Genomic DNA, 19,803 nt, shown 5'->3' with positions numbered 1-19,803 from the left:
ATCAATTTCTAAAAAACAGAATATTAAGAATATTTATTTACGATAATATGCAACAAAACAAAAAATAAAAGCAATAAAAAGGAAGATATAAAAATATTTTAAAAAATATAAAACAATCGAAAACGACAATTTTTGTGTATCTGAACCCCCCCCCCCCCCAAAAAAAAAAAAACAACAAACAAACAAAAAACCAAACAAAACAAAACAAAAAAATCCGCGAAAAACGAATAGTTGATCTACATACGTCTACAATTATAATAACAGGTATAGGGTGGGATGAAATACATGTAGAAATGCTTTCAGTGGGGGTCTCTTCATTTTTTCCCACTTTGATTAAGAAGATATTCTTGGGAACATATATAATATAATTTAAATGAAATTAAATATAAGACATAGAAAGTTCTTAAACCCGTTTTGTTTTACCCAAGTTTAGTATAATTAGACTGTACACAGTGAATACCATAGCTTCACATTGCGCGACCGTCCACAGACTTGAGAGCGATGAAAAGATAACAAACAAATGAAAGGCACACAAACCAAGTCCAAAAAAACCCGCAAAAATATGATATAGATTTTCAATAAATAAATAATAACAAAAAACAAAACAAAACAATGAGAAAAACATCTAAAAATAATGTACACAGTGACATTTTTAAATTTATACCATGTTGCCGTCTTTGAAAACCTTATCACGACCCTTGCCTGCAAGAAATAAAAAAAAATACATTGATATTTTTAGATAGATATGCAAATCTGGAATACTTCGATTGAGATTGAAACTAGGTTTTATAAGCATATTTTTTTCTGTTTACTTTTGGCTTTCTTTGGCTTCTTTTTCTGTTCTGGCTCGTCATTGGCTGCTGGATCAGACGTTTGGGGCGAGGAGACATTGAGTGGTCCACCACTACCCCCGAGAGACGAAAGACCAGACGCACTGGAACGTAGACAAAAACAATCAAACAGTTAATAAATCTTCTTTAAATTTTATATATTTTTTGAAATTTTTAAAATGTGGACCGATGTCAGCTTACCTGCTGCAGCACGCTTTGAGAGCGACATAACCACCGGTCAGCAGTAATACAGCCCCGCCCATTCCCACGGCTGTCATCCATAGCGCGTTCTTGGCGTCGTTTCCAAAACTTCCAGGGGTTTCTGTTGTTGGCATAGCAACCGTAGTTGTCATCTGATAAGATTACAACAAGTTTTACTAATATAGATGTATTGCATTCAATTATAAGTTAGAATTGTTCACATTATTAAAATATTTGTTAACTATGATATACAATATTATTGGTTATACCGCTTCAAACAAGATCACTATGTTAGCAGTTGCCTCTAATTGAGGTGAACCAAGATCTCGCGCTTTGAGCTGGAACTCGAGGTAAGATCCAAAGAAATATTGGCTCAAATTCTGTGCCACGCTAAATTCTCTGGTCACATTGTTGTACGCAAAGTATTCTTGTCCTTTTGAGTCTGTCGGCTGATTTTCGAACCAAACACGTCCGATGGCGTTGTGCGGGTCAGTCAGGTCAGCGTCTGTTAGGGTAATGAGACCTATCACGGTCCCCGGGGTCACACCGGGGGTAACAGAATACGTGTAATACGTCTGATCAAAACGAGGTCCGTTGTCATTTATATCATACACAGTGATATGCAAATCAGCCGAGTCGGTGAGATGACCTTGGTCGTATACTTTGACCTTGCATGACGTCAGCCTTGGAGCCCCGCTGTCAACGTCTACCGCCCGTCCGAAGGATATGGCGCCGTTTGATGTGTCGAAGCTGAAGTATCGTGTACTCTGTCCACAATCCAAAGTGAAGAAATGAGTGTCACCGACATCAACGTCCGTGAAAACATATGACGGAGGGTAGGGCGTCAGCTGAGTTCCCGCCTTCAAAAAACCCCCCCCCCCAAATATCATTTGAGCAATAGTGAATCAAATACATGTTGATGCTACACTATTATAAATGAAATGAAACAAAACTTACCGGTCCCTCATCGGCAGTGACGGTATACACGGTGGTTTGGAATGACGGCGCCTCGTTCACGTTGTCGATTTTTATTGTGAACGATTTACTGACCGTGGACGTTCCGTCGCTGACAGAGGCCGTGATAAGGTAACTCGTTCTTGACAGGCTTTCGTAGTCAATCTGGTTGTTGCTTGTATAGACGTCAGCTATTGAACAAATAAATAAGAATGAACTAGGTAGACCAAACAATACAGAAATCACAAAATGGTACGTAAAAAATTGATAAGTAATCGAAACGCACTGTTATCTTTTATAGTAAAGTACGTCCAGTCTCCATTGCTGATTGTGAATGTTGGTGTCAATGTATCAACATCAAGGTCATAGAAGGTCACGGTGAAGAGGAACTGGTTCGGGGGGATCTTCTCATTAATCACCATCTTACTAACAGTAGGCAGACTGATGAAAGACGGACTATACCGGTAGCCTGTGTACAGAAAAGCCTTCAACATCAAAATCATGTACAGAAACGAATTGAGTTGTGGTTTATTTTTCTAAGAAATGCATGCGTCAGTTTGTTACTAATTGACTGACCTGTGAGATGGACAGGGATATACTTAGTTTTAGACTTGGTCTGGCCGTCTGTTACAGAGAAGCCAACATTGAATCCTCCCCTCCACCAGCCGCCCATGCTTTGGTTGTATTCAACCAAACCCGCTGTCAACATTGAGAATAAGATATACACCTAACGTCAAGTATATCAACACACATTACAAATTATATACACTTGCTTGTAGATTCTTGTATTAACGGAAATTTATTAATCGCGATTACAATAGTAGGATACCGGAATTAAAATCTTTTAAAATTCAAATCGATTATGGTTTTGTTGTAGGAATTGGTGCTTGCTACTAAAGCTATGCTTATTTTTCACATGCACTTACTTGTTTCATCCAGCATCCAAAGAGGGCACGAGTAAGGTCCACAGTACTCAAAGGCGTAAGTGAAGTCTGTGTTGTCCGGATCAGTGGTGGTGAGTGTGATGAAGTCCGTCATGTTGGATCTAGAACTGGCGCTGTATGAAAAACCGTTAGCTAAACGAGAAAAAGGCATTTTGTTAAAAGTAATACCGACCCCCACTATTCAAATCTTATTATATGTATGTAAATGAACGTCTTACTCAGAAATAAGTAATTAGTATATTAAAATGTTGGTCATAAAGCTCAAGAAATATTCAGAATTTTACAGAACTTTTGGTATTGCAAATGGTCAAAAATGGTAAACATTCTAAAGATTGCAACGCTTACCTGGAATATTGCTTAGGTATGGGCGTACGTTACGCTGCAAGAACAGTTTGAAGTAGCCATAAACTGGGCTGTTTTTACCATCTGTGCAGGATAGTTTTATCGTGTATTTTTTGTCATTTGTGTAATTAAACTCTGGATTACTATTGAGAATCAAATTGTAACCTGAAATGATAAAATTTCATTAGAACACTACACAAAATTAATCTTCATCTTGAATGAAATTGAGACGACAAATGTTGAAAGGCAAAAAAAGAAACTCGCTCATCGCAGTAGCTGAGGTGAGAGAAAATTTGGAAGTTGCAGACGATGGGTCCACGGAGTCAATAGAACATGTGACTGAGCTATCAGTGTCGTCTGCTACGGTCAGCACGTGAAGAGTGATGCTGCTTTGTTGGTTTTCTGAAAGCGTCATCATAGCAGGAAGTGACATTATTCGTGGTGGCTGAAAGATGAAAAAGATTTATTTGCAACTTGTGGATTTGTTTTATGATTAAACGTTTATGGACAGCCACTTACAGTGTTCGAAACTTTCACAGACAGCGTTCCTCCGGAAATGGTCGTGTTCAAACAAGTTTTCTTCGCCGTAAATGTCATGGTGTATGTCTGCCCATTGACCAGTGTTCCAGACGTACTCACGGCACCTGTCAAAAAATTATAGAACAGTGGTCCTACACTTTGGATCTACGACAGGATGGAAACTAGAGGAATTCCCTCGGAATACGTTACCCGTGTCGCTGTTCCAGGTAAACTTTCCGCTCGGATCATTCATGGTCTTTGTCAGGATGTCCTGTGTGCGCTGTCCTACCACGATGTTGTATAATGACGTTCCAAATCCCACGTTGTCGAGGAGATGAATAGTTCTACCCGAATTAACAAACCATAAGTTACTACTGTCTGGAAAAGAAACCAACACAAATGCGTTGTAGTACATGTATTTTGATAAACTGTATCTTCCTTTTTACTTTCTACAGAAAACACTGTCGAATAGCCCGAACAAAGAAAACAAAGAACTTGTAATTATACATTTTTACGGTAAATATTTGTCTTTGAGGTTTGTTTTCCTTGAAAAAAAGTCTTTCATGCCGATATACTTTTCTTTCTTTGACACTGTACTCACCATTCACTAGCTTAAGCTTGATGGCAAACTGAGCGTTGATGTTGGTTGGGGAGGAGACGCTCTTTACGGTCCCCAATGTTGTCGCTCCCCAGGAAAACCTGTTTTGTGTGAAGCCCGAATTTGACGTGTAGGGTATCATTTCCTGTCCCGGGTTATACCTGCTCAGAAATTTGATCTTGTGATTTGTCTTTCTTATAATTTTTTTTTTAACTACTAATATGCTTGCAATCGAAAAATCTGATGTCAAAAAAATAGCACTTTTTAAAAAAACAAATTCATCTAGTTTTATCGTTTCTTTTTGAAAAAAGAGGTATTTAACAATCTAAAATTTTTAGGTGTACATGAAATACAACATATGTTACCATCCCATTTTGTCCCCGTCGTTCACCGTTATCCGTTCGTTGTCCGGGACTACGTACTTCACGATCCTGTTTATGTTGGAAGCTGAAACGACGTACCTTGTTCATACTAGATCATGACAGTTTCTTCATTTAACATATTCATTATTGAACAACAGTATTTTAATACTTTCCACGAATGAATGAAATTAAAAAAGAAGAAGATTTATTGATGTTTTGTGTATGAAAGTGACGTACAATGCACGTAGACATAGTTATAGCCGATGAGTTTGTAAGAGGATCCGGTTACAGGGCGCCAAATCTGAAGGTAAATCGAGCCCGACCTCTTTGGATAGAACGTCCAAGATTCTACGCTACCACAGCAGGAAACACCGGAATTAGTATCTTGAAGAATGTATGTGACTCCTACATCAAAAAATCAAATGAAAATAAACCGGCGTTGCTTTAAAGGGTAAACTACTTTATTTATTTGCAAAATGTATTATTATTTATTGCATCGATTGCTTTAAGTGGGTATGCTTGTGGTAAAATAAGGAAGCTATAAAAAAGATAGCCAACCATTTTAAAAAAAATATTTTGACATAACTTGTTTAACAAAAAGTGAAATGTATGAGCATTGACAGTTGCTACCTGAATTGCTACCAAGAGATGAAGTCTGCGAGACATCGCCGCCTCGCTCAAACCCTTCGCCATTGTCACAATCTGCATTAGATACATGTACAGTCAAGTGCAACTATGTTTTATAAATGAACATTGATGGTTACAAGATTGTTAAGAGTACTTGTATAAAGAGGGGTCCTTACACCAGGCGCAGGGCACTTTGGACTCGATAAAAGCGGACAGAGCAATCCCTAACTGCGAATATTCAGTCTGAAGGAAGTATGAAGGGTCATTGGCAATAGTGTTGAGCATATCTAGGTCGAGGTTGTTCCCGATCCCAACAGAGAAGATAACGATGTCCGCGGCCTTGGTCATCTCGGCCTCGTATAACTCGTTGTCATTGGAAACGCCGTCCGTCATCACTACCATAATGTTCGTCACATAGGGTCGGTCGCCTATAAAAAAAAAATCAAAATATCTATATAGACAAAATTGGACTTACATAAAGCTATTAAAAATGTTTATAAGATGTTCCCGTTGATTTAATTTTACTTTCTCTTAATTTTAAAATGAAATGTTATTTGTACACCATTATGTTGTTCTTAAAATCTTACAACAACTCCGAGATATTCTATCATTAATTATAATAGATATAAACTTGAAATTTCTATACCTTGATTTGCACGGAACATGTTTTCTCGGGTGTACTTCATCGCGCTGCCGATTTTGGTCCCCCCGCTTCGGTAATCGATGTTCATGATGGCGTTTTGCATGCTGGAGACCGTGCTGTACGCGTCCAGATTGAATATGGTTCTCTGGGAGCTCTGGAAACACATGACTCCCACCCTCACGTTACCGGAGTCGACATCCAGCCTGGCCACTGTGTCCCTCAGTGCCTCCAGAGTCAGCTGGAAGTTGTAGGCCCCCACAGACCCTGACTCGTCCGTCACAAAGATGATGTCAGACTTCGACGGTCCACATCCTCCTGTAATACAACTCAACTTCATCACAAAATACAAATATTGATTGATTTGGTTTGAAATAATCAATTTCAAAAAAGATTTAACATTTTTATTCCAATATTTCATATAGATTATTTATCAGTGCATTATAGAATAGTTCACCAAGATTCCATTTTGGAATACTATTTCGTTTTCATTTTACTATATTTTTTAGTTTTTTTTTCTGCATACACGTCCCAAATTTCTAGGTTTAAATATATAGATGTAAACATTTTGAATAATCAGTTATACATTATCCGTATTTTTATTTACCTTCTACTGTTTTGGCAATTGAAAAAGTAAGCAAAAGAAGAAAAATCCAGTCCTTTTTCATCCTAATCACATATTATCCCAAAATAAATGTATATGTCTGTTCCCAATTTCCTTCGAAGGAAAATTAATTTAACCCAATTGAACAGGATATGTTCCACTAAACATCAATGGATTCAGAAACCGTCACGGCTGTAAGAGAAAATTAACAGTTTTCTTTCTATTGTCAATTGTTTTTTAAATTTTCTGATTGACGCTATTCAATCATTTAACAATAAATTTGACTGGGTGATAATCATCTGACTATAAGTAAACGATACGTAAAAGTGATTTAATTTTCAAAGTATTGTCCAACATGTAGTTTAGATTTAAGATCATTCTTTCAAGGTGATTGAAGTGTAAGAAAATCAACCTGCCTATCAAATAATTTACACCACGAAATACTTCATGCAAAGGCAGTTTAAGCTTGTGTCTACACTCAAATATAAAAAAAAAGAACGTAAATACCGATAACAGGTTTGAAAAACTAATAACGAAAAATGTTTTTGAAAAAAGCAAATATTTACTTTAAAAAATGTGGACAAGATTGTTTTAAAAGTAGAATTTTTAAGTGAACACAACTGGAATCCCATTAAAATCCAGTGAACAGCAGTGCGTTTGCCTGAGTCAAAGTTCAACAACAGGCTATGGTGGTTAAGGGGGAGATGCGCAACTGATCAAATAACGCTGCATAAATTTTCTGTTTTTTGGGTTATATCTTTTACTTCCTTGCTTTATAAAAAACGTATCACTTGCTATAAAACTTCCCGGGCAAAGCGTTGTTTAAAAATATTTTCTAATTTCATTAGAAAATATGCAGTCCTCAACGGGGATGTATAATTATTCCAGTTCCCCGTCCGGTATAACGGACCCGCCTTCCATTGTGCCTGTGTTAATGCTATGTCTTCTGGGAGTCATCGGTAATTCTATTGCTGTGACGATAGTATGTTGCACTGCGAGGTCCCATCGATGGCGGCCATTCCATCGTTACGTGTGTGGACTAGCCTTGACGGACGGTATCGGGGTGATGCTGGCCTTGCCATTCGCCATTCATCGATACACCACGAATTTCCAGTTCACTTATTCTTACACTGTGTGTAGCTATATGTCAGTGGTTCAGATGTTCACGATTATCGCATCCGCGATGATCGTCTGCTTGATGTCTATAGATCGATTCATGGCTCTTATTTGTCCATATGTCTACAAATCTGTCAAGAAAGGACGCCACAGCACCGTGACTCTGGCCTGTATTTGGGGTGTTTGTGCTTTTTTATCGTCTGGTCATCTTATGGCGGGAAGATCCAGCCGACTGTTCTATCCGGACTCTTGGTGTTTCGTGAATTTTGTTTCAGATAATCCTACAGATTTGGGCTTTGCGTTCCTCTACGCCTTGACCGGACTTCTGGTGCTTGTCGTCACCTTCATAACTAACATGATCTTACTGGCAATAGTCCTCCAGAGAAAGTGTTCAAAATCGTCCGCCATCATTGCAAACAAACACGGGACTTATATCATCCTCTTTCTTTTTTCCATTGTCCTCCTGTTTAGCATCTGCATTTTACCGATATTGGTAAGATCAATTACGCTTCATGTATAAATAATTTCAAAATTGTATTTCTAATTTTATCGGAAGAAAAGTAACTTAACGATTTTATCTTTTTCTCTTTTAGATCAATATGCTGGGCCACCTTTTTGGGACGTTCGAAGGATGGCCAAGCTTTGAGTTACTCGGAATAGAAATGGCGACCACCAACTCAATTATCGATCCATGGATTTATATAATCTTTAGGAAAGAGACGTTTAGTTTGGCTCAAACTCTTTACTACAAGTGTTTATGCATCAAACGGAATACTCAAAGCACTGGATATCATTTGAGATCGGACAATAGTGTGACATGTACGTCTTCGATGTAACGCCAAGTTAATCATCGTATTTAGACATGGGATAACATGAATTATTTACCTTTTTTCCTTTACCAGATTTCCTTTGATAAATTTCTACATTTGCCTTTTCATTCATTTTCCTTCAAACTCTTGAACCAGCACTTATGTTACATAACAAATAAAGGAAAACATAGATGTTTTTGACAAAAGTTTGATTCTTTGTTTCGTTTGAATTTCTCTCAAAACATTATTGTTCATATTCGCTTATCATCTCTGGAAAGCATGCTGTTAGTGCGGAAGTGTATAGTAAAACTTTCAAATTACTCTAGGAAAACCGTTTTGTTAAACATGGCACTCACTGAAAGCCATGGGGGACCTCATTCCATACAAACGAGTTCACACAAGCGATCGAAATTTCCGGATGGAAACTATGAAGGACTGTCCCCAGATTCATTGAAGGTGCAAGTCCAAATATCAAACCTAGGCGATTTTCTGTCGATAATAAGTACTTCGTTTATTTAACCTTTACGTCTTATGCAAGATCTTTAATAAGACAAGATATTCTTAGCATTTTCAAAGACTGTTCAAAGGACACAAAATTTAAGTTTTTTAACATTATAAAACAATAAAGAAAATGTTAAAATCAGAAAGCATGCTACAATGAGCAGTGATACGTTTTTGCCAATGGAGACAGTTGAACTGGGGTTTACAAGAGAGCCTAAATCAGCAAAGAAATCCACATATTTTAAACAAGATGACTCCACTCATCGGTTCAAGTTTGAAAATTATAATTTTATGATGACTTTCATCGTATGTTACAGAAAAAATAGCCGCAGCATTTGTTTGATCTCTGTTGATCTAAAAACTGTAGTAGAATGCAATCTGGAATTCATAAGGAGGGTGTTTTGGGTTTATTTGTCTATAATTCTTACCAGCTAGTGTGTTCAAATAAACACGTTATAAAAAAAATGTTTGATCTTATATTTGCTGCACATAAAGGATACAAAAACTTAAGAGGCATAAGTTACGTTTATCTCATAGGTACAACATTCCAATGTTTACTCAGTGATAAATTAGGTACACTATGAATGAAATTTAACAGATTCTAGTTTTCTTTTTATCTATAATCTAAGCTATTTTCAAGTTTGAGGACTGATAAATGCATTAAAATAAAGTGTTAGAAATGCAATCCAGCCACTGCACAGCTTCTCCGCTATCTGAGAAGACTTGGGGAAACCAGAGGCGTGTTTGAGAACGCAAGCCCAAATCAAAAACATAAATGCTGGCTTTGGCGTTGAAGGTTCTAAGAACTTCCAGAACACAATTAAATTGTGTTGTCTCTTTTATTACTCTACCACAAGATCTAACTATCCCGTTATTTTATATGTTGACAATTCTTCCAAAACAATCCAAAAATAATTAAACACATATTTTGATGGGTTTTACACATTCATTTTTTATTGCTACACAAACGCAGAAACCAACATAATGTCAAATTCAAAAATTGAATTGGGTTCATTTTTCAAAGTTGAATATTGATCTGAGGGTGTTTTTTAACGTTGAAAATTGAGACCAAAAGCCGTAAATTTTTACCAGGGGTCATTTTTCAACAGATTAATTTTTTTTTTTCTAATCTCTGATGATGACCTCAACGCGTTGAAAATTGACCCAAACTTCAGAATTTGAACTGGAACATGCTTTACGCAATTTAGATAGTTTTAAAAACATTTTTAATTCTTTCACATGTCCTATTCTTATACCGACAGGGCTCATGTTTTACCGTGACAATTCAATTTGTCCAATTACAATCATCTGTGGTTAAGAACTCGTTATCTTGACATTAAACTGACATCACGCCGAAGAGGACGTCCATTCGATTCTGTAAGGGGGGGGGGGGGGTGTTGGAAATAGAATTCGGTTTCACTCCTTCTATTAAAGGTCACAATTTTTATTTTTAAAGTTGACCATGCAAGGACATTCGCAGATACTATGGCGTCTTTACTGTTAGGTTTTCTTGCTAACTAAAAGTGAAATAGGTTATTTAAATGTACCAAAACGGAATACCATTGTATCTCATTTCAAATACTGACAGCCCCACCCTTTCCTTTATCGGGATGTAATGATCATCATATTTCTTGATATAAAGTATAGTAAAGGAGTGAGCTTGCATGAAAATCATAATGCCTCAAGCGTCTAACATTTCCGAAAAAACTATATCATAAATTTTAGGAAAATGAATTTAAAAAATCAAAATATAAGACTATATTGTACACTGACCACTTCTCTAAAGTGAATTTACATCCATAATTAAACATAGTACATCGTGTCATCAGGTATACCAATATTCTTATTATAAAAGTAAAAATATCACACAAATCAGAGCAATTATACCCGAAAAACACATTATGAAAATACATACAAGGTAGTTACTAGATAGTTTAAGGTTATTAAATTCGAGACGTAATCATTTAAATGTTTCTTGTTTTCGACAGACTGTCTAAAATTGAAGCAGTTCATGTGAACATGTAAATCTACAAAATAGAATGAACTGTAAAACATGTTTTATATTTTTCAGGGGGAAAATACACTACTAAAGTTGTCTTTTTTATATTCAGTGGTTCTAAATACAACAAGTAAACAAATATATCAAGAAAATAAATTAGATCTTTGATTTACTTAACAAAAAAATTACAGTTCATTCTATTATGTAAATTAATAACATGTTTACACATTACTACTGTGGCACAAATATTGACGTCAGGCAATTCTGGGGTTGATAATCTTACATAGCATATATAACAGAGGCGGATCCAGCAATTTTGAAAAGGGGGGGTTCCAATTGATATAGTTTATCTGCTGAATAGATGGAACATGTGAAATACAATTGTACAAGCAATAGTCGTCTCAGGGAACTTGATGTGACCTATGTACAATGGGTGCGCCACATCACCCGGCACTAGTACAGATGCGATGTTTTGAAAAGTTGTGCATTTTCATAATGGTTTATATATAAACCCCTTACACGGTATTTTGTAACATAATTTCCGATTCTTGGAAACAAAACAAAAAAGGGCTTTCTTTGGTGTTTCATGTGGGTATGAAGGTACGGTATAGCTAGCATTCCAGAAAAATAGCATACACTATAACTTGCATAAAATGAACTATAATCGATTTTTTAAAGAAATAGAGTAGACAATACATTGTAGATGTTATTATAAATCTGTGTTTTTAGCGACACTGCTAAGTTAATTTTTTTTTTAATTTTTCACATGTTTTTACCCACAGATGTGAGCACCGGATGCTGATGGGGAGTACCTTTTTCGATAACAAAAAATCGTTAGGGTTTTTCATATAAGAAATACATGTACATGTAAATTACGGTACGTTGTAAAAAAAATCTTTAAATTAGCAATTTTAAAAGCATTTATTTGAAATAATTACAGTATTTATATTATAAATGGGGACAGTTGCCTTTAAATAGGCATTACAAGTTTTCCAAAAAATTATATGTTCCAGAGAAAGGGGGGGGGGGGGGGGGTTCCGACCCCCGGAACCCCCCTCTGGATCCGCCAATGTATAATGCGTTTGTTTCACAGGTAAATAGAGTGGACAGTTTTTCTTGTAATTAAATTTTATTGGCGTTTTTATTATTGGAAATTATAATTTATTAGGATCTCATACAACCGAATGTTATACTGGTTTACATATCTTTAGGGCCGCAACCGCGGGATTACGAACGACAACTCTGAAAATTAAAAAATAAAAACAACTTTCGTTCCTTCGTCCACCAATATTGTCGATTGTGATTTCATTGTCATGTAGTTGAAGGTTAGTATCGCTATATATTTATACCCCCCCCCCAAACCCTGCCATTGCCCTATAATTTTTTTTTATCGGATGCGTTACCTATCATAATATCAATATTGTTTCACGAGCAGAGGAAATTCGAAATAGTTATTTAGCAATTAATGAAATGCATAATTCGTGCACATGCAATGGTATATATCAATACGATATTTTAATTTTTTTATACATTATAACAAAATAAATATTGTTTGTCAATCCTGTGTTATATGCCTGTGCTATGCAATGTTTTAGCCGGAAAATAAATGATTATACAGCCCTATCAAGGATAAAGTTTAAATGTTTACCTCTAATTTTATATGCTCTTGATAACTAACTTTTACCAATCCTTAAATCACTTCATTTACTTATCTACACATATCTTTCAAATGTAGTTCAATCATTCATATAAGGAAATTAATAATGGATAAATAAGTTAAACGTTAGAATGAACTAAGCAAATCTCTCAACCTGTTTTATCAACTCGTAATCCTATTTGATAAAGATACGAAAATAAACTATTTTATTGGCACAAACACAATAACAGTAGTTGGCAAAAGTCCATTAAACATCATTGAAAATACTTGGCTTTGTTTGGATAGTACAACTTTTTATGTCAACGGTTAGATTTTAAGCAATGTTCTAGTTTTTCTATATGCAAGTCTAGAACATTCAGATTCGATAATGATTCAAATAAACTTTATTTGTAAATTATATTTATAAGTGTTTCAATACAATACAAGTAACTTTCTAATATCTTGAGTGACATTTTCTTTGATTTGCATATATCTAAATATATATCATACCGGAAAAAATATTTGAATTGAAAAAGATCAATATTCAATATTTCATCCTAAATCAATCGGAATGGAAATTATTGCAACATCTTTATTTACTTAATATTATATCTACTAAATCTGTAGCATCATTATACATAACCAGTTTTAGTTTTAACGATGAAAAAACGGCCATATAAAAATTTGAATATTATGGTTGTTACCAACCCAGATTGGCATTAACAGAAATAAAATTATTATTATATATAGGTGTATAAATAAGTTCTTTAATTTTTTGTAAACTATTGCTCTATCTTAACAAATATTTTAAAGCAATTTATTAACAAAGATAAATGTTGATTGATATTTTCTCTCGATCAAAAGTATGTCTGTTTTTCTTTTTAATTGCAGATTTGTAATAGCGAAAGAACGCTGTGATGAAACTTTACAATATTTGACAACAACATTTTGTGTTGAAAATGGATACACAAAGAAAGCAGATACTGGCTTATAGCGCCCTTATAGGTGGATTTGATTTACTTAACAGTGCTTACGAATTCTACTACGTTAAAGTGTTTCTAAACTTCTATCACATCGAGGAGTCCTGGTTCCAGTTTTCGCAGATTTTGTTTTTGCTTTGGAATGCCATCAACGATCCCCTGTTTGCATATTGCTCTGACAACAAAAACTTCAAAATCCTGAGAACTCGGCGTGCCATGATTCTGTATTCTGCTCCATTTTTCTGTCTCTCCTTCCTCGTCCCGTGGTTCCAGTGGAGTACAAATCCAGTGATTGTGGGCATCCATCTTATATTTGCGTTGTGTTTATGGGATACACTCTACACATTTGTTGGTTTGGCAGGTTGTTGTCTCTTTACGGAGATCTCAAAAGACCCTAACATCAGAATAACAATAACACGTGCTGCACAGGTTGCGGCATTGTTTGGTTCTATCAGCGTGATGTTGCTAGAGCATGCTTCTAATGGGTTGCAAAACTTTCAAGCCTTTCAAGTGACCACTGTTTTCATAGCACTATTAAGCTGGTGTCTGATGTATTACTGTGGTAAGAATTGTCATACTCAGTACGATCTGCAACAAATGCAAGATGAAAACAAAGAAGCAGACGACGTTTGTCACGAAAAATCCGAGGGCGAGTCTTACTGGAAACAGACGTGGCAGATCGTCAGTGACACCAACTTCTTGTCGTTTGTCATCACCAACTTTTGTCAGCAATTTCATCGTACTTTTCTTTTCAATTTTTTGGCCATCTTTTGTGATCATTTAGTTTCCTCCGAAGAGATCAGTCAGTCCACTCGGAGTACCTTCTATGGTATTGTTCCTTTTGCAGCAAAGGTAACCACAATCAGATTACAAATCAACATTTTGTCTTCCGTTCCAAATGGACGATTCAATATGTTTCTATGTTTTTCACTGGTTTATTGTGCATTTTTTATCTACAGATTCTTGTGATATCGACAGCTCCCATACTTCAGTACATTCCTTACCAGAAAGTCATTAGAGCCAATTTTATATGGAAAATATGTGGAGGTGTTGTTATGTATTTCTTCATAGGAAATCATCATCCATGGATGTTGATATTATTTTTCTTTCTTGACGGGTCAGTGAAATTTCTAATTACGGCATGTATGTAATTCCCCTCTATTTCTCTACTTTCACTTCAAGAAAAACTATAATCAAAATCAAAATTTAGAAAATTCAAAGTAAAGAGGTAAATAAAGATAAAAGCTTTGAATATAACGCATGGATCACGAAGTTCTGGGTATATTCATGTTGTCACGTCAGTCTAAATCACAGGGTATGTCACTTTAATTTTAAAGACTTTGTTATTGAATTTTTAACAAGTTTAGATAATTATGTTGCTCAATAATAATAGAATAATTTAGCTGAATGTCAGTTGATATATATTTAATTAGCAGTTAGAATACTAGTAATGACATGGTGAAATATAAGTTGGAAACAAACGTCGAATCACGTAGGTTCTTTTTTCTTCCTATTATATGTGACTTTTTAAAAATAATATCCTGTTGTACTACGTTATTTTATGAAAGCTTAAGTTTTGGCTTAACATAGTATTCTTGTTTTTGTCTTTCAAATTTTAATTTTTTTGTCATTATTTGTTATGATTCATTTTCGTGAAAATTGTTGATTTAAACACAGATTGAAATTGCGAGTGTATTGTAATACGATGATATGACTGCTTTTGTTTCCTTGTAGATGTTTGCTAATGGCACGTTTTCCCTGTTCAATCTCCCATTGTCAGACATTGTTGATGACAACATGAGTAAATACAACAGAAAGTAAGACTATCTTGCGTTACAAATTTCAATTAAATTTTACACATGTAGATATCAAAAATATGTTTATGCATTTCATACGCAATTTGTTCCTTTTAAGGTGGGGGAATTCGTTATGTACTCAAGCTGTTACCTTAATAAAATTATTTACATAACAATGACTGAATGAATTCTTTGAAATCGTACTTACAGACACCCAATATCATCTATGGTCTTCGGAACTAACGCTCTATTCGTGAAGCCTGCTATATCTTTGTCTCCCATGTTGGCAGTGGCCATACTGAACAGATACGGATACAGTTATATACAGCATTCCAAAAACAGTCCTGTCAGACCCACAGCAAACACTCCGTCCCCCGACCAACTGAAGGACCTGAAGGATGCTATGTTCTTCTTGGTGTGTTGGTATCCAATCGTTTTAGGAACCATTCAGTTGATTAGTTGGTCATTTTTCAGAATAACCAACAGAATTGAGAAAAATCATTGAACTTTTCAAAACCAACAACATTTTAAAGATCTGATCATTTTTACAGTGTATAATCAATCAGACCTGGCCGAATTTTCATAAAGTTTACAAATGTGTTGAATCCAAGACCTAAACATTTTGATCCTTTTGAAAAAAAATAAATAAATATACTTATATACAAAAATAATACATAAATCTTTTATCGGATACTCCATAATTATACCGAGCGCAGCGAGAGGCGGGCGAAGCCCGCCTAGCGAAGCGAGGATTAATGGTAACACGTATATATATAAGAAAATCAGTGAAAAATGAAAGTTGAATCAGGGGTACTAAGGCCAAAAAAAATTCTTCCAGCCCTGGGCGCCGCCATATTGTCAGCCATTTTGTTTTTAAAAAGTTAGTTCGATCATTGGTTGACCGGTACTTATCGATGTTTATTGCCCCTAAACTCGATTAAATAAGTTCCAGTGTTTCAATAGAAGGTAATTTGAATAAAAAGAAATTAAAAAGGAAACCAGATAGGATTAATTGTGCTTCAATCAAGAAACACGACTTGTTTTACGTATGTCTTATCAAATTATCAGATGGAAAATAAAAACATTAACGTCGAGGAACTGATCTTTTAGATACTGAATAAAGTATTTATTACAGCGGCATTCATATGAATTAGATTGATGAACAATGAAAGAAGAAATAAAAAAATTCGGAATCACGTAACTCTCTTCGGTTATTTCCGAAGACAAAACTTGAACGTTTTATGTCTGAAATATGACGTCATAATGTAGACTGAGCACGCGACGTTTATTTTTTTGACGAATGATTTGAGTAGGCAACCATGCAGGCGGATCCTACTATGTGCGTTTTGAATAGATTTTATAATACAAAAATCAAACTGCACTGTGTGAAATCTGCGCTCGGTCCAACGGTCACACCGTTTACATATTATTACATATTTTGTAAAATTAATTTATTAGCATTATTTTATTATTTGTACTCGTATATAACTGTGCCAATAAGCGACAAAAAATTGATGACGCAGCTGTCGTACATGTTAAATAATTTAAACACTCGAAAAAATGCAAAAGCTATCTTTTATAGTCATACAGAGGAAAAAACTCGCTAACGTAAGTTATGTAATTCTTGGGGGTTTTTTTGGGCAATGATCGCCGTTGTAAAATCTATTCATTATTCGCTTGCGCATATATTTATTATCTGCGATGAGACATATCTACATCTGTTATTGCCTGTCTGTAAGATTGCAGACTTTTATGTTTATGCATCCGTATATTTTTATATTAAGAAAAACCTGTTTATCTCTAATGTTTGAATTGATGTTGCGATATACTACACCGTATCTAAATATAGTAACGTAGCCAACACCAACTTGTACAAGGAAACACAATACCAAAGGGTTTGATAATCAGTGTTTTATATAACGTAAACGGGTAAACATTCGGAGTCGTCAAAGATTTCACTGATTATTAATTAGATCATTGTTTTGCCTCGGGTCCCCTTAACAATCTCCCCATAGTTTCCATTTATAGGCTTCAATTTCAAATCAAAGATTGTTTTATCGTATAACATAGTAGTGCTTATCGTGATATTGAACTTTTAAAAATGATATCGCTTAATCGGGAAAAGAGTTATCGAATCCACTTTGGGGCTTTAGAACTTGCATGTATTTGTAACCCTTATTACCTTTCAGGGATCATGATACAAAATAAACTTAAAAACTCCTCTATGTAACAGTGATACAAAAAGTTGATGCTATTGCTCATAAGTTTTTAAAACGACAGTTTTCATGCGTAAATCTTTCTTATCCGGGCACACAGCCTTAGAATCTACTCTCTAACTTTTTCAACGGCATTGGGCTGTCCGGATGATGTAAAGCGGATTGGCAAAGTATCCTTTTTCAGATACATGTATTATATTCAAAACAATCATGCTTGTTCCCGTGTCATTCTGCAGAATGAAAAGGACAGTGACGTCATTGTGTACCCTCAATTTGTCATCAGAAGATTTATGCTATGAACCACAACTACTTTAGCAAAACACATTTTGTAATATTCCGAGGGAATACCACAGGAGGTGTATATTGTGACCAGCATCTCAAGCTGACATATATACCGTATATATATCAAAACCAACTTCATGCACCGTTAAAATAAAATGTATCACACCAGTCTGATTCTTCAAATCCACCACCGACATATATATATCACGTTTTGATGGACCTATTATAGACGCTCGTGCGTGGATACAAAAATGGATTGCTTGCATTAGCGAGAAGAATATTTGAGAATTCTTTACTTGACCAACATTTTCCTTGACACCGGTACAATTTACATACATGTATATTCCTTTAATAGGTTCACTATTTGAAATAAATCGATACTGACTGGACATAACCAAATCTTCAGAAAGTGGTACATGCATTTATGTTTTCCTTCAATGTACCAGTAGTAGTGCCTGTCATAACAAGTCCTACATGTCATTTTGTTTGAAACGTGTGCATACAAGAACAGGACAATGCCTTTTTAATTACTCAGAACAGCTACAAACATATTTTGAAGATTTAAAAATCTGAAAAATATGAAGGGGGTTCATTGGTGTCCTCCCTACAACCATTTGTTGAGAAGAAGTTGTAGAGAGGACACCAATGAACCCCCTTCATATTTTTTTCAGATTTGTAAATCTTCAAAACAAGACTGTAGCTGCGCAGTTCGACAGCTGTTGAGTGATTAAAAAAGCATTGTCCTGTTCTTGTATGCATACTTTTTAAGCAAAATGACATGTAGGACTTGATATTTATTGCTCTTATATCTTTTGGCAACTTTTTTTGACAGTTTCGAGCAGAAACAAGCCAGTTCAAGAAATGTTTACATTCTTATCCTCAAATGTACAAGATGGCCGCACATCCCCCTTAAATTAAATCTTCATCAATTTTTTTAACATTTTACGAGATCTTCTAAGCAGAACCATGAAATAAATTTGAAGATCAAAATGTATTTTATAAAGAAAATGAAGAAAAAAATAAAGTTAAGAAGTCTTATCAGTGTTTAATTCAGAATTGGTAAATTAATTACCGTGATCAGTAATAGCGAGCGAAGCCAGTGTGCGCGAGAAAAAGAACGAGCTAAACCTACAGTTTATCAAACAATTTTTTTGTCTACGTCCCATAATGCTCTCTAATGTTTTCACCCGTGGTGCTATGCCAAATTGGCTGACATTTAACTCGTAATAACGGTGTCTTGAGGTTTAAAGACACGTTTTGAGTACCGCACAAGCTTTGGCGAGGCACAAGAGATTTGTAACAAACTTCCATACTTTCGTATTGAGTCGAGATACGTAAACAAAGACAAAAAAGATTATGGATGACGTCACAGTGCTCTCGCGCTATATTTCCCGCGATAACTTTGGAGGTAGATCAAACATTTGTAATGCGTGTATTAGCTATTTTATTATTGACTGCGATACCTGCCTCATTGACATTTTTTTTAATATCGAGATTATATAAATATATACTATCATTTAGAAACCCTCTCTCTCTCTCTGTTAGTGTGTTTTTGCATTTCTTATAATTATTATTTTTTGTTGTTTTTTTTTCCTTTGTTTTTCTTTACATGTACCTTTGTATGCCTAAAAGGGCCCAGCATTTGGAAATAAAATTATTTTACTAGCAAGACCCATCCTTTACTGTCACATCGATCGAGTTTAAAGCTAATTGGGCATGCATTTAAGTAAGTATATGGGTAGGAAGGAAAAAAACAATAGGACATTTTGAACTAAATAAAAAAGAATAAAGAGAAAAATTAAACAGTTTAAAAAATTATGCAGATATTGCAATTAGTCAAACCATTA

General features: G+C 35.2%; 3 protein-coding genes across 3 annotated transcripts; 2 read left to right on the top strand and 1 right to left on the bottom strand.

Moving 5' to 3' along the window:
• Positions 1–159: 159 nt before the first annotated feature.
• Positions 160–6,799, bottom strand: LOC105331560 (protocadherin Fat 4). Its single transcript, XM_011433814.4, has 19 exons — positions 6,625–6,799; positions 6,024–6,335; positions 5,554–5,805; positions 5,381–5,452; positions 4,988–5,155; positions 4,754–4,835; positions 4,392–4,549; positions 4,001–4,168; positions 3,791–3,915; positions 3,536–3,716; positions 3,275–3,436; positions 2,912–3,061; positions 2,562–2,684; positions 2,272–2,454; positions 1,989–2,176; positions 1,301–1,891; positions 1,032–1,183; positions 813–934; positions 160–702 (listed from the first exon to the last, which is right to left on the bottom strand). Exons 1-19 carry the CDS (start codon positions 6,683–6,685, stop codon positions 659–661), a joined length of 3,294 nt encoding a protein of 1,097 aa, XP_011432116.3. The 5' UTR covers positions 6,686–6,799; the 3' UTR covers positions 160–658.
• Positions 6,800–7,377: 578 nt separating this feature from the next.
• On the top strand, positions 7,378–9,471 carry LOC105331561 (prostaglandin E2 receptor EP4 subtype). The gene is made up of 2 exons (XM_011433815.4): positions 7,378–8,230; positions 8,331–9,471. Exons 1-2 carry the CDS (start codon positions 7,475–7,477, stop codon positions 8,571–8,573), a joined length of 999 nt encoding a protein of 332 aa, XP_011432117.3. The 5' UTR covers positions 7,378–7,474; the 3' UTR covers positions 8,574–9,471.
• Positions 9,472–12,214: 2,743 nt separating this feature from the next.
• On the top strand, positions 12,215–16,129 carry LOC105331562 (transmembrane protein 180). The gene is made up of 6 exons (XM_066065849.1): positions 12,215–12,371; positions 13,574–14,514; positions 14,622–14,809; positions 14,965–14,977; positions 15,397–15,479; positions 15,669–16,129. The coding sequence occupies exons 2-6, from the start codon at positions 13,642–13,644 to the stop codon at positions 15,961–15,963; spliced, it is 1,452 nt and encodes a 483-aa protein (XP_065921921.1). The 5' UTR covers positions 12,215–12,371; positions 13,574–13,641; the 3' UTR covers positions 15,964–16,129.
• The last annotated feature ends 3,674 nt before the right edge of the window (positions 16,130–19,803 follow it).

Source organism: Magallana gigas, chromosome 7 (assembly GCF_963853765.1).
Source record: "Magallana gigas chromosome 7, xbMagGiga1.1, whole genome shotgun sequence".
NCBI classification, from domain to species: Eukaryota; Metazoa; Mollusca; class Bivalvia; order Ostreida; family Ostreidae; genus Magallana; species Magallana gigas.
The sequence above is the reverse complement of the archived record's forward strand: the minus strand, read 5'-3'. Positions and strand labels throughout refer to the sequence as shown.

Excerpts from the sequence above, each read along its gene's own strand:
- LOC105331560 (XM_011433814.4), bottom strand. The coding sequence starts at position 6,685 with ATGAAAAAGGACTGGATTTTTCTTCTTTTGCTTACTTTTTCAATTGCC. Across the intron at positions 2,685-2,911 it reads TTGGATGCTGGATGAAACAA|CGGGTTTGGTTGAATACAAC; the intron begins GTAAGTGCATGT and ends CAATGTTGACAG. Across the intron at positions 1,184-1,300 it reads TAGTGATCTTGTTTGAAGCG|ATGACAACTACGGTTGCTAT; the intron begins GTATAACCAATA and ends TAATCTTATCAG.
- LOC105331561 (XM_011433815.4), top strand. The coding sequence starts at position 7,475 with ATGCAGTCCTCAACGGGGATGTATAATTATTCCAGTTCCCCGTCCGGT. Across the intron at positions 8,231-8,330 it reads TCTGCATTTTACCGATATTG|ATCAATATGCTGGGCCACCT; the intron begins GTAAGATCAATT and ends TTTCTCTTTTAG.
- LOC105331562 (XM_066065849.1), top strand. The coding sequence starts at position 13,642 with ATGGATACACAAAGAAAGCAGATACTGGCTTATAGCGCCCTTATAGGT. Across the intron at positions 14,515-14,621 it reads TTGTTCCTTTTGCAGCAAAG|ATTCTTGTGATATCGACAGC; the intron begins GTAACCACAATC and ends TTTTATCTACAG. Across the intron at positions 15,480-15,668 it reads ATGAGTAAATACAACAGAAA|ACACCCAATATCATCTATGG; the intron begins GTAAGACTATCT and ends TCGTACTTACAG.